We start from the raw sequence: 14717 nt of genomic DNA on the forward strand, positions 1-14717 counted from the left end.
CAGCAGCTCTGGGAAGGTATTCTGACATCCTGCAAAGAAATTCAAGCAGAAACTCTCCACAAACTCACAAGTTCAATGGATGCAAGAATTATGCTGTGATATCAAAGAAGGTCCTATGTTAACATGGAACTCGGTCTGTTAAGATGTTTTTGATTGAAATTTGATTTATACTGTAATAGTTCATGACTTGAAAATTATACTGACCATCATTTGAAAATATCTCTTGCATAATAACTTGGAACACGGTGTAGTCAGGAAACCTGGCAGAGAGATGTTAGAGTTGGAGATACAATCCTGAAGCCATGTCTCAGTAAAAAAATTATTATACTCTTGCTGAGTCCTTGTCAGGGCTTGAAGTTCATCCATCTTGTTAGCTAATGATCTCATGTTGCCCATTACGATAGACGGTAGAGATGGTTTGAATTTCCTCCTCCTATCTTTCCTCTTTGCTCCTGCTCTGCATCCATGATGCCTCCATTTCAACTCCTCTGGAATTTCTGGCTTCAGCTGTGGTATAATTTCAGCTTCTCCAATGTTTATCACTCTCTGTTGCAAACTACGCTGTTGTCATGAAGTGTGGTGAGTAGTGGTGAGGAATACACTGAACAACCCAGGTAGAATGAATGAAGCAATGATTTAATGATGAAAATGAAGCTCAATCCAAAAACAGTCCAAAATCCTGGCAGCACAGCAGAGCAGAATACAAAGGCTCAGCACTGGTAGCAACAGGTTATTATACGAAGGACAGCAGACGACGGACTGAAAAACACATACGACAACTGACTAGGACCCGACGAGGAACAAAGGACACAGAGGGTAATCACAGAACGAGACACACCTAGGAACAATCAAGGAGCAGACAGGACAACACGGAGACTGAGAAACACAGAAAACTCTAAATACACAGAGAACTCAAATCAACACAGACAAAAACCCAAATCCTCACAGCTGTTGCATGTGATGATTATGCATCATAACATAAAAGTATGAAAAATATTGCCAAAAATCATTCTAACTTGACAGTATTTAAAACAGGAAGAAGTGATTGTCAAATAAGCCATTTTCCTCCAAAAAGGCAGGAAATTCTTTTTCAAGAATTTTTTTCTTGAAAAAGAAAAAAATTGAATGGAAGTACAGAGTTACTCCAATGTGCTGCCACCCTGAATGGCTCATTTCTGGCCTTTACTGTTGTGGTAAAATGTTGAAATAAAATGGACATGGTTAGGAAAAAAAACAAATGAAACAAAAGTTGATAGCAGAGCTCAGTGAAACCTTATCCTGCCCTAGTTTTTTTCTCTTTCACTCTAATGTGGGCATAATAACATGTGCAACTCACACACCCTCACACAGTGCCACTATTGAGGCCTAAACAAGAGGATTTGCCTGTGAGAGTATTTAGAATTGCAGGATGAATAAAGCAGCAATCAATTTCACACTTCTCTTTTTCACCCTGTTCATCTGTTGTTCCCCATCCAGAGTGACCCTCCTGCCCTGTAGGAGGAGAAGTGGAGCAGACAGACTCATTTATTGAGAAGGTCTGATGAAACTCGGTTCTGTTTGACTAAAGGCTAATATTCCAGTAGACTTAAATCTCTTACTGTTTTGCTTTTTAAGTATTTTCTTTTGTCTTAGTAAATTTGATGACTGTTATGCATTATTTGAGAATGTTATACGATAATGATATTTTGTATTGTTTGTGTCAGGGCTCTGCTGAGGCTGAAGCTCAGGACAGACAGCCTCCTTTGCTCAGCATGACAGCTGGGATTAGATACAATCTGTAGGCCGAATACAAGCCAGTGAACATCCTTGAAAAAAACTCTCTCTCCCTAAACACAGAGACACAAGACAAACAAACTGCTATGTAAACTCAAACTTGCATCTAAAGTAAAATATCACTAGTAAAATGAATACGAGTATCTATGGCCTTCAGTGGTCTGCATGTTTCTGTCAGTACCACGTTTTGTGGTACTGACAGAAAGTGACCTGCTTGTGTTGATGCCAAAGTTCTGACATGTCAGTGAGTGTTTTACATCACAATGGAGGAATCTTGGCCTCTCTTCTGGCCCCAGCACCCCAATCAGATTGATATTCAGATTCTGTCTTTTAGTTTTGATCCATTCTAATACAACATTTTGTCAAGATAATATCTTTCAGAGTTTTAAAGTCTGAGAAAAACATTTGATATATTTTTAGATCATGCAGCAATCTTTTTTAATATAAAAGGTTCTTTCTAATTAAGAGCAGAAAAAAATTAAAGAATTAGAATATAATATAGTAGCTGTCGTAATTAGGGCAAAGTAGATTGTACATCTTTGATCAAAATTTATCCAAGGGGAACCACCTGATTAGGAATTAATAGCCAACTGTTCACTTTGTTAGTTATTGTTATATGAATGAATATTACAATAAAACAATAAATTGAGTGAATTTGTTCTCTGGTATTATCAAACAGCAAGTGCTGCACACATTTCTAGATTAAACACAAAAAAACTTCTCTCCAAAACGTGAAAATTCAGAAGCAACACACTTAACTGTCATTAAAAATCCTAAAAGTGCATCTTTCACTTTAAACACATGTTGAAGCCTTTATATCATAGCATTTCTGAAATTCACATTTTCAGTGAAAAAAGGCCCATATTTCAAAATAAAAGTTGCTAGTACTGCCTCTACCTAGGCTGCCTTCTGCTCCACCTAAAAATAGCACCCCTAGCTACAACTGCTAATGACGTAGATGGAGGAGAACTTTTCGCACTGTGCAGCTAAAAACATGGAATAAGACCTGGAGGAGGTGACCAATCTCAAGCATTAAATTGGCTACATGTTTAAGATTGAAGGCTCACAGGTGAGCCAGAAGCTAGAACTATTGACAGCATAGTAAACAAAAATTATTTAAATTGTAGAAGACCAGATATTGGAATGGAAAACAACATGAACACAGACATGGAAATGCCAACTTCTGGGAGAATTTAATTTTGGAAATCTTTAAATTTACAGATCTTTTTAGTGAGTATATCTACTAGGAGACGAAAAATAAATAAGCATGCATACAAATAGGCAGAAAAATATTCATACCTCTGGAAAATTTATCAACTTTTATTCCAGCGACGCTCTTCCAGGTCAAAGCTTTGACTCTGGCTTTGTCTCTGCTCCTCATCAGCGTCATTCTTCCCCTCGCTGCCTCTGCTGTGTCCTGGTGTTACTTCAGTGGATTTCAGACTGATTTTGTCATTTCTTCTGGATCCCATCTACTATTCATTCGGGCTGCTTTCACTGCAAGCTTCCTCGCAGAAGTGCGCACTGTAGATTGCTGTGTTAGTACCACTGTTAGTGGTGAAATCTCGCTTTCCCAGCTGGATGAATCTCACCCAATTCTTAAATAAGTTTTTTTTCCCAGTTGTTTTTCCGCCTCACCATGTCCAGACCAAGTACAGCCCGAACAGCTACAAATAAACAGGTTTTAACCGAACCTGAGTGAAAAAAAATAAAATAAATTCAGTGGCGTTAGCAATGAAACCACAGCTGTTTGGCTGCGGTCACCTGTTTGGCAGATGTTCGTGTTCCATTTCTCTCCTGTCAGGATCACAAACTGGATTGAATGGCTGGTCAGTCATGACATGTCACTGTTCCTTCCCTAATCCTCTCTGATTAGACTGGTGAAGAGGCATTCTCAGCCAGTACCCACAGCTCTGGTCATATTCTGAGTTGTCAGTGTCATCACACTCCACATCCAGTCTCCTCAAATCACTAGCTTCTGAACTTTTTTGTGCGATTTCCTGATGACCACTGATTTTGAGGCATCCTGAAGTGTTTCTACAGGTAGGTCACTTAAAGGAAGTCGCAGGTTTCGATAGAGGGTTCTTGTTTTGTTTTCATCTCCACCCTCAGGATTAACCATGTACACAGGATTCTCAGATACTTGTTCTTTAACATAAATAATCTTCTCCCAATATGACCTAAGTTTTCCAGGTCCACCCCGCTCTCCAAGGTTCCTCACCAGTACAACCTCTAGGTTGGAGTACTGCCCCTTTCATCTTCTGATCGTAATATGACTTCCCTCTAGCACTTGACTGCTTGCTGTTTTCTTGAGCGATGAGGTAAGCCTGGGACATCCGTTTTGACCATTTTTGTACATATCCCCTGGGTGTTACTGGATCAGTTTCTATAAACAGCCCAAATAAGAGATCAATTGGCAGCCGTGGGTGGTGGCCGAACATCAAATAATAAGGTGAGAAACCAGTGGACTCATGTCTCGTACAATTGTACACATCTACAATTTGCGGGAGATGGTCCTTCCAATGCTCCTTCTCCTTTTGTGACAGAGTCCTTAACATCTGCAGCAATGTACGGTGAAACCGCTCAGCAGGGTTACCGTGAGGGTGGTATGGTGATGTTCGGGAGTGGCCAATGTCTGACAGCTGGCGCAGAGTGCGAAACAGCTCCTTTTCAAACTCACGTCGCTGATCATGGTGTAGAAAGGAACCCAAATCGTGGGACAAAGTCATTGAATATGCCCTCTGCTGCAGTCTGCCCAGACTTGTTTCTTGTTGCGTATGCCTTTGCATACCGTGTGAAATAATCGACTACCACCAGGATGTACTGATAACCTCCTCTGCTGGCTTCAAGGTGAAGGTAGTCGATACACACAAATTCCAGAGGGGAGCTGGTTGTAATGCTTCCCATTGGTGGATGAGTGTGACTGACAGGCTTCTTTTGCTTAATACATAGATACTTATGGGGCCATATTCCTCAATCTCTCTTTTCATATAGGGCCAGTAGAACCTTTGCCTTGCCATTTTGAGGACCCTCTCAGTGCCAATGTGACCCATATCATCATGGAGATGTTTCAGAACAAGAAACTTGTACTTTATGGGCAGGAGTAACTGCTGTCTTTCCCCAACTCTCCTGTAGAGCAACCCATTTTCCAGATGCAGCTCTTTCCACTCATGTAGCAGCTTCCTTCCTATTTATGCCAGCAGTTTTCCTTTACTCTTCTGTTGGAATTTCATTCTCTTCCTTCAGCTTTACAACTTCTCTGATAATCGGGTCATCTCTCTCTGATTTAATGAGTTCATCATGACTCAGTGTTGGCAGGACATTTGACTGTGGAGAAGTGTCAAGTGAACAAACATTAAGTGCCTCCACCCAGGTAACATCCCTCCTCTGAGCAGCTTTATTTCCTTCCCATGTTATACAAACAGCCACACGTGACAGCTCCTCAGTGCAGGATGTCATATACTTCTCCATATGCAGTGGGATGCGGGTTAATGTATCAGCATCAACATTGGCTTTTCCCGGTCAATATTTAACATCAAACCGGAAATCAGACAGTTCTCCCACCCACCGATACTCATGACATATGTGAGGGGATTATTGCCTGTATAAATTGTGAAGTGTGGAGCGTAGTAGAGATAGTCTCTAAACTTATCACCCACTGCCCATTTCAAAGCCAGAAACTCAAGCTTCCTACTGTGGAGGTTATAGTTTCTCTTAGCTGATGTCAGTGTCCTTGAGCCATAACTTATGACCCTCAGCTTTCCTTCTTGTTGTTGGTAGAGAATGGCTCCAAGCCCCCTTTCAGATGCATCAGTGTGTAGTACAAAAGGTAAGTTGAAGTCCGGGTATCCTAACACAGGTGGGGTTATGAGCACGTTCACAAGTCGCTATAATGTTTCTTGATGTTCTTTTGACCACTCCACAGGTGTGTTGGAGGGCAGTTGTGGTCCCTTGGACTTCACTCTCCCTACTGGAACCACTGAGCTTCCAGATTTTGTTTGTAGCAGTTCATAGAGAGGTCTTGTTATACAGGAGAAGTGCTGTATGTAAGACCGGTAATAGCTCAGGAAGCCCAGGAGTCGTCGAACATCACCCACAGTCTGCGGTGCTTTATATTTTAGGGATGACACTGCTTCCAGATCTTTTGGGTCGATTCGCACACATTCAGCAGAAACACGCCTCCCCACATAGCGGACTTCTTGTTTGAAAAGTTCAAATTTTTCTGGTCATAGTTTTACACCATGTCGTCGTAGTGCCTGCAGGACCTTGCGAACTCCCTCAACATGTTCTTCAAAGGATTTTGCATAACAGAAGACGTCGTTGAGATATGGCAGACAACACTCGTCCCTTAAAGAGCCAAGTGTCTCCTCCATACTCCTCTGAAAGGCGGATGGGACATTGAATAGACCAAATGGGATCTGGACCCATTCATAAAGCCCCCATGGTGTCACAAATGCAGTGAGATGTCTGGATGTTGGTTCAACAAAGCCCTGATAGTAGGCTTTCCTCTGATCCAAAATACTGGACATACAATTTCCACCAAAGGTATCCATCAAATCTTGTAAAGGATGATGATCAGGGACAGACTTTTGGTTTAACAGACGATAGCTGATGCACAGCCACAGTGTCCCATCCTTTTTTCTCACACACAGGACTGGAGCTGAATATGGGGACTTAGATTTTATTATCCACCCTTGTGCCAGGAAATCTTGGATGTACTCTTTGACTTCTTTTAGCAGTGGTTTGGGTACACCGGTTTATGCTCTCTGAACAGAAATATCATCTTTGACAGTCAGGGCCGTGCAGAGACCGATGGAGGGGCAGGGGCTCAAATTTAAAAAAGGGGCACATTGAACAAAAACTCCATACAACAACACAGCAACAACCCATATTAATCAAGAATTTAATTGGATCGTACTATATCATTGCCATCATGCGGGGAAATGCAAAGCAAATGTAGACTATATTTTCCCCAACAGGTATAATGTTTCTGTTTCTGCTGCTGACAGTCCTGGAGGGCTGAGCTGATCTGAGACTGTAGCTGTTAAACAGACCAGAGGAGAGAAAGTTGCTAATTATTAAGTTATGAAATAAGCAAAATTGCTGCCATTTTACTAATTCAGCCCTAATAATATCTATTTAACCTCTACAACAACCTGGCTGCAGACTGATTTATAGATCAAAAACTCAAAGGGGTTAACTCTATATAATAGTTTGATGTTAGCACCTCCGAGACCTAGAATTATAAGACTGGAATATCAAAGAAAACTCAGTAGCTGCTGGTAGGGGCCATTCAGGGGCCTCCAGACATTCAGGGGCTTCCAGACACTCAGGGGCCCCTAGAAATTGTTTAATTGTAACACACACCATAGATCTAAACCTGTAGCATTCATTTATAGAGAATGACAATGTTATTACATTTTATTCAGCTGAGAAAAATAAATAGTACATTTAGGATTTAATTAGGACGTTTACTTTGTAAAAGTTTAAAGAATCATCTTGATAGTTTGATTGTTGTGTTACCATGGCTACAATATGGTGTAATCTTTGTGTTTGAATTGGGTTTGTAAATACATCAGAGCAAACAATCAGTGATTGATTTTAAACTCTGCCAATAAACCTGGTCTCCCTCTCACAGATATACCTTATCTATATCTAAACATGTTAGTGATGCTGAGGTTCTTAGTAGGAAGAGGAGTTCTGTCTAAGGCCCCATATTACCTTGGGCCAGCCCTGGAGGAACAGCTGCTGTGATGCGCATCTCTGGAATCTGCCTTTAATCCCCCGGTGGCCCCTATGCCAGTCCCCCGATGCTTTGGAAACGTTTTGATTCATTTAATTGTGGCATGTTTGGCTTTATGCTGCGGTTCTAATTATTGCTACAATATTTTCTCTGACGTTTATTTTGTGAACTCTAAATGCTCTGGGCCGAATTTTCCTTTAACACTTGAGGTTTTGCAATAACTTCTATTTACAGCCGCTCACTTCCAGCCCAGGTCCCGTCAGCAGCGGCTTTAACCCGCCTGGTAGTCCCGTTAAGGAGAAGCAGAGCGAACATTCAGCAGGTGGTACCGGGGCTTTGATCTGCGTTGCGACTCGCGGTGACAGTTGGTACCGTGTCTTATATCAGGATGTCTGATATAAAGACAGATATTCTTTATATCTATCAGTGGACTTACTCAGACTGTCTGTAGTGAACCGGGCATTTAGCAGAATGATGAAGTTAAAGTCAGAAGTTTTCTCTGCAGCCGAAACATTTCTGTGTTTAGGGGCGAGGCGGGTTTTGTCCCGTTATTGCAAGGACGATTATAAAAATATAAATAGAAACAGTTTTTCTAATGTCAACATCAGACCTACGTTTTCATTCACAAACCAGTGTATGAAAAAATATTCTTGCCTATAATTTGATAGTTAAGAGGACACAGATCCGCCCCCTCCTCACCATGGACCTGTCATAAAGTGTAGGTGGTGAGACAGACGCTGTAGACCCAGGATGCATTGAGAAATGATGGTTTTAATAATTAATATCAAGAATTACACAGCCCAATAATGTCCTGAATACCAGGCAGCACGGCTGAGCGGAAGCCAGGGCTCGACGCCGGTAGCAACCGGTTACACAAAGGATAAGATGACAGACTGGGCACACAGATGACAGAGACTACACGCCACAATGAGACGAGGACCCGACAAAGACACAGGCACACAGCTGACACTAAATACACAGGAGGTAATTACGGGGACGAGAAACACCTGGGGACCATCAAGGGGAAGACAGGACAACATGGAAACTCAGAAACACCGAAACTCGAAATAAATACACAGGAAAAACACGGAACATGACAGGACCCGGAGTCTGAACAACATGGAGGCAGAGAAACTTATTAGACTGAGGGCAGCCAGACTAGTTTATTTTTACTAAATTATTATATTTAGCTAAATATTATTGCTGAGGGGCACAAACAGGCCTTCTGACATACAGATTAAAAATAAAAATAATAAAAACAAAATAAAAAAAATAAAAAAACTCATAAAGGGCACTAGCCCTTTATCAAGGATAAAAAGGGCAGGGGCTCAAGCCCTGCTGGAATGATGACGTCTTGTCTTCAAACCTTGAGGCACCCGTGTTGTATGCTGGGTTTTGTGGTGGATATGCAGTTCACTATTCCCTCAGCTTTGTCTTTTGAGATTGAGATGGCCCCACAGAGTAAAGTTATGAGTGTTGGAATGAGCTTGTTTTGTTGTCCCAGGATCAGTTCCTCCACCACATTGAAACCAAGTAGGGGTCTTTCAATGGGCAGACTGCTCACCAGAAAAGGCACACTGATCAGCAGATTGGGGTCTTTATTTCCAGGTAGACTTACAGTTATGGCAACTTATCCATCAAATGGAATCAGGTCCCCATTGACAGCATATACTTGTAATTCACTTTCATCTTCATTGTTCAGTAGTTCAGAGAGAGGTCGTATGTCAATATTTGGCAAATGTTTGTTTTTCCAGGTGTGCTCAATCATACTGACTTGGGCCCCTGTGTCTAGTAATGCATTAACAGCAAGTCCATTAGCATAGGATCAGATCTTTCCTCCCAATCAGCCTCGCAACCTGTTCATTTTTCTTGATTAGTGAGTCCTGTGACAAATCAGTACTATTTTCTTTTTTATGAGATGGTCTCTTTGTCACCCCAGCTGTGGAGACAGAGGTATCTTGTTGACTTGATGTTGTCTTTGGTTGGGGTTGGACCCTGGTCACTGGTTGCCCCTCTCCAGTGGCTGGCTGCAGATTTCCTGCTGCAGCAGCCTTTTGAGGCAGCCAACAGCTCTGTGACCCTCCACACCACAAAAGAAGCAATGATTAGAATTTGATAAGCCATTTTCAACACAGGTGGGACAGCTGTTTGAACTCTGTCTCCTCGCCTGACCCATGCTCCTGTTAACACTGACAGGCTTGCTCAAACTGTTGTGCTCTTACACCTTGTTTCATAGAATCCACCATGTGAGAATCCACCTCAATACTTGAGGTTAGCTGGTTGATGATGTCAGTGTCAACAACTGACTTGCTCCTCTGGTGTGTTGTATGTTGTTCTAGTGGTGTGTCAGTGTCAAACTGTGATTCTGACGGGCCACAGGTCCTAATCTTTGTCGTCTCTCATTTTCCTCACTTGTTTTCCTCATTACATGCCTTAGGATCGTCTCATCTTTGACGTCAGGTTCAGCCAAGTGGGATTTCAGCTCCCTTCCAATGTCATTATGTTTATGCCCAAGCCCCTGATAAACAGTGTGTAAGAATACATCTTGAACTGTTGCCTTACTGTACTTAGTACTGTCAGAGAGGTTAGAAGTGAACATTATTCACTGTTTTAGTCCAATTACTCTGTAAAGAAACTGTTATGGAGTCTCATTGTCATGCAGTTTGGTGCAGATTAACTCTTGAAACAGTTCAGTGCTATTTTTCTCCCTCAGATGAGATTGTAGAAATCCCTTCAGCTCTGTAACTATCATATCATCTTTGTTTATCAACATGTCTTTGAAGCTACCTGGTTTAATTATCTTGAGCATAGCCTGGACAATGTCAGAGTCAGCAACGTTATCAATTTGTCAACACACATTACTGTAGGATATGTCAGATGAATGATCACCAGTCTGGCCACGTTCAATCTTAAATTCTCTCCGGGGGAGAAATGAAAGTTCTCTGTTGGGGACAAACTGTTCGTATTGCTTGTTGTGGTTGCGATTTGGCCCTCTTTCCCCTTTAAAGTCTTGGGATGCCCCAACTCTGGTAGCTGCAAGCTGTGGTGAAGCTGGTTTTGCAACCAAAGGTCAACACACTGCATCCGTTTTTTTGCCCAGATCTGTGTAACTTAACAGAATTCTTTGCAGACCATCACTTGGCGGGGGTGCTGTTGAATTAACTGTAGCTGTATTAGTGTTGTCATATGCAGTGACATCAATGTTTGTTTGCGCTACATATATTTTGTCTGAGTAATGTATGGTAGAAGGTGGACCCAAGTCACTAACACCACCCTGTATTGTGTTAGAGGATTTAGTAAAAGCTGTTGTATTATATGGTTCAACAATGGGATTAACATCAACATCAGAAACCTTTTCTGCCAACATTACTTTACATACTTAGACCACTTTGTCAATAGTGTCCTTTAAGACCAATAATTCAACCATCCCTCTGTCCTCTGACTCAAGGAGAGGTTTGTTGTACATGAATGCATTAATGTATTCCAGGCAGCCCTCAGGATCATCATCTTCTAGCACAGACAGATCTTTGTCCAGCACAGGACCAACATGTTTGGCAATCTGAAATACTTCACTTGCAGTCAGTTTGAGAAGACTCTTCCTAATGTCCCACTCGAGGCCTTTTCTTCCAATGTCCAACATAGTTCCTCTCTTCCCTTCTCACACTCAATCTCAAAGTCCAACCACCGATCCCTGTCAACTCAGTCTCTCGCACTCCAAGTTGCAGCAGAAACCGCTCGCTCCTGGTTCCATCTATATCTGGATCAGCTCCCGACCAGTGGGTGGTGCTGATCTCGGACGAGCCCCCAAGAATCTGTTACACATACCAGGACTGGTGTCAGTGTAACAGACTCTGATTTTTCCTGCAAACAGGATAGAATAGGTTGAAGTAACGAGGCAGAAACAACTCCGTACTTCTCAAATCCTCCTGGAATCTGTTCTGAAGCTGGTTGTCAATTATACAGACTCTGGAGCGAATACGAGAGCACACTGCCTCCTACTGGTAGCTTTTTGCTACTGCAATAAAGTTAATTACAATAGATGCCAAATCTTGAAATTAGAAATATACATAAAAAAACATATCAATTAATTCAATATCAAAATAGAAAAAGAAAATAATAATAATAATAATAGTAATATAACAGAAACCATTACTTTTTGTAATGGTTTCTTGTGCGCTTGCCACATACCACTAAACAATATTCCCTTCAGTTCAACCTTATAAGTAGTGACACATAGTTGATCATACAATAACTTGCAATTAAGTTTTGGCAAAGCTCAATGTAATTTTCACAGGTGGCAGAGAGTTGTTGTCAACAGCTGCTGAAAGTAATTTAAAAAGTTACTTTTAATGTAACTTATTTACTTTCCAAATCAAGTAATCAGTATTCTAACTAGTTACTTTTTCAGGGAATAATCAGTAATCCGATTAAAGTTACTTTTTCAAAGTAACTATGCCGTCACTGTTTCCCAGACCATAATTCATAGTACTACCAAGTCATCCAATTCCTGAAACAGTGAATAAACTCCAAACATTCCTTGGCAATATGAATATTGCAAGTATTCTGGGGCCTTTCAAAAATAGCAAGAGGATCTTAGGTCCCCACCACTCTGGTTATTTTTGGCCCAGTTTCCACATGCCTGTTGTCAGGTGTCACTTTCATCCACACTTTTGTATCCAGAGTATAAAGCATAGTCCTTGGGACAGAGGGCAGGGTGGGACCAGCTTCAGAGCACTAATACAGAAAATCCTGACCCAGCCTTGCAGTGCAAATGGGCTGATAGAGAATGGACTTGTGGGTCTTTTTAACCAATTTTCCTCAAGGATTTAGAAGAGGCAGAATTGATGGCAAGTCTAGTTATATTGAAGGTCTACACTGTAGAAATTGAGAACACATTAGACCTCCTTTCCTTTTAAGAGGGGAGGACATTTTTTTGTAAAGGATCTTGGTTAATCACTGGAAACACATGGTTGCATTATCTGCTGCTATAAATTTATCCAGCACTTAAAATTTTGTGTTCTTGCAGTTTTACAAAATATATTATTGCCTTTGGTTTGCTTAATATCACTCATCCTTTTACTTAGACTGAATATTGTAAAACGCTTTATAAATACTGACATTAGGACTTTCTTGAACTTAATTGTAATGTATAACTGCTTTTTTCCATATCTATTCAGGACTTCTTCTTTCCGCTGGAATACTGGTACAAAGGAGCGGATGCTCATCAAGGTGACAGACAGGGAGCCCAGCTTTTTGGCTCATCAAGGAAATGGCTACTCACTCTGTGAATCCCCAACCCCTGGAGGAGGCAACACCTTGCGAAACCGCCATTCATCTGGCGGAAACCCCCCCTCAGAACCAAATGGTTCACCTGTTCTCTACTCTGACCGTCGTCAGTCTCCATATCTGAAGCGGGCTGAGCTAGGCAGCAGTGGAACCCACCGCCGTCCCTCCACCGAGTCCCAGCCTCCATCACCCCGCTACGCCTTTGAGCCCCCCCTGTATGAGGAACCTCCATCTGATTTTAAGCCACCACCCATCTATGAAGAGCCACCTATTGACATGAACCTCTCAGACTCATCTTCCCTTTATGGTACAAACAAATCACCATCCCGGAAGTCTCCAGCTCCCTTTTACCACTCCCCCAAGCAGAGCCAGTCATCCTATGGTCAACTGGTTCTGACTAGGCAAAAATGTCCAGAAAAAGCTCAGAGCCTGGAGTACAGTCCTGTAGGAAAGGAATACGTCAAGCAGCTGGTGTATGTGGAACAGTCATGTTCCAGTCCACGCTTCAAGACTGCTGACCGTCTACAGCGTTATGGTACTAATGGAGGTTTTGGTGGATCATTTGGAGGGTCCTATACTCTGCAGCATAGCCAGTCTCTGATTAGAGATCCCCGCCAACTTTTGGACTTTCGTGGAGAGGGAGGAGAAGGATCTCAAAGGTTTATTTTTGAAGACTCTATTTCCTGGACATCTAGTCAGACTCACTCACTGTCCTCCTCCTCTACAGCTGGGCCAGGTGGTTTCTCCCCCAGTGGCAATCGTAAACGCAAGAGTCGCAAGCCATCCCTCCCCCAGGAGCTGGGATGCTGCGGGAAAGAGGAACTCCCAGGCACAGGATCAGAGGTCATGCTGGCCCAGGCCAGGCTAGCATGGGAAGCCCAGCAGGTCATGAAACAGAGGAGCAGTTGGGACTCTGGTCAGGGAGGAGGAGTAACCCAATGCAGCAGCTCCAAAGACGGTTATGAAAGCGATGGGGCAGTGCCTCTGCCACTACCAGGACCTGTGGTAAGGGCGTTCAGTGAGGATGAGGCACTAGCCCAGGGTGATGGCCACCACTGGAAACGCAGTACCTTTGACCGTTTGGGGTTCCCTCAGGCACTGCTGGAGAAGAGCCTCTCTGTCCAGACCAACCTGGCTTCCCCTGAGCCATACCTGCACCCTTCCCAGGTACAGCAGCTTTCACTGCTAAGAGAATGGAGAAATACTACCGTTAATTTTGTTGTTTGAATCTTATTTTTGTGGTAGTTCAAAAACTTTGGGACACTTGTAACATTCTGAGGAACCTCCGTGTTTTTTATTTGGTGGAGCATTGTTGATTTTAAAAGACTTGCAATGGAAACAAACAAGTAATAAATTAAAGCTAAAGACTCTTGGTCAACTACAACTCCGAAGTAGGAAGACATAAGTTATTATTAGTTCAGAGGAAGTATTTTAGAGTCTTTTTCCTCTTTGAAAGCATGTTTATCTTCATGATCTTCAAGCCATATTAGTAGAGGAAAACCTTGTGGTCTCTTTCACAAACTGGTCTCTGTTGAAAGTTATAAAAACACTAGCAATAATTTCATTTCAGTTAAAGCTTTTTGACTTTAAAGTTGATATTTATTTATGATGAGGACCCAAGATAAGTTATCAGTTATTGCTTTTAATGACACAAGTTTTATACACTTCTCAAATTTTAGAGAGCAAAGGTTACCACCAATGCTCACAGTTGGTGCAGAAACTGGATGAATTCATCACATCTCATATTTGTCTTTATTCACTGTTATTTTTTGTGTTGTGTGTGCTTTGAGTTCAGGTTAAGGGTACTGTTTGTTTCCACTTCAGAAATCTTTCCACTAAGTGGATAGATTTTGGGGAAGTTTCTGTCCCCCTTGTGTTTTGTCACAGAAACCAGGGCCAGGTCAGAAAAAGCGGG

At 42.0% G+C, this 14717-nt stretch overlaps 2 protein-coding genes across 3 annotated transcripts in view; both read left to right on the plus strand.

Moving 5' to 3' along the window:
- Positions 1 to 14717, plus strand: part of LOC116726052 (uncharacterized) — a 591833-nt gene that overhangs the window by 240791 nt on the left and 336325 nt on the right. The gene's annotated exons all lie outside the window — the stretch shown is intronic.
- LOC116726039 (rho GTPase-activating protein 39-like) overlaps positions 1 to 14717 on the plus strand; it is a 51223-nt gene that overhangs the window by 13504 nt on the left and 23002 nt on the right. The window contains exons 1-2 of one of the 2 annotated variants that reach the window (XM_032572521.1): positions 1459 to 1535; positions 12694 to 13969. In XM_032572521.1, the coding sequence (XP_032428412.1) occupies positions 12734 to 13969 (1236 nt within the window). In that variant the 5' untranslated portion in view covers positions 1459 to 1535; positions 12694 to 12733. Of the gene's footprint in view, positions 1 to 1458; positions 1536 to 12693; positions 13970 to 14717 lie in introns of those variants that run through there. The other variant, XM_032572520.1, reaches the window with a different exon arrangement.

Source organism: Xiphophorus hellerii, chromosome 9, assembly GCF_003331165.1.
Source record: "Xiphophorus hellerii strain 12219 chromosome 9, Xiphophorus_hellerii-4.1, whole genome shotgun sequence".
Taxonomy (NCBI): Eukaryota; Metazoa; Chordata; class Actinopteri; order Cyprinodontiformes; family Poeciliidae; genus Xiphophorus; species Xiphophorus hellerii.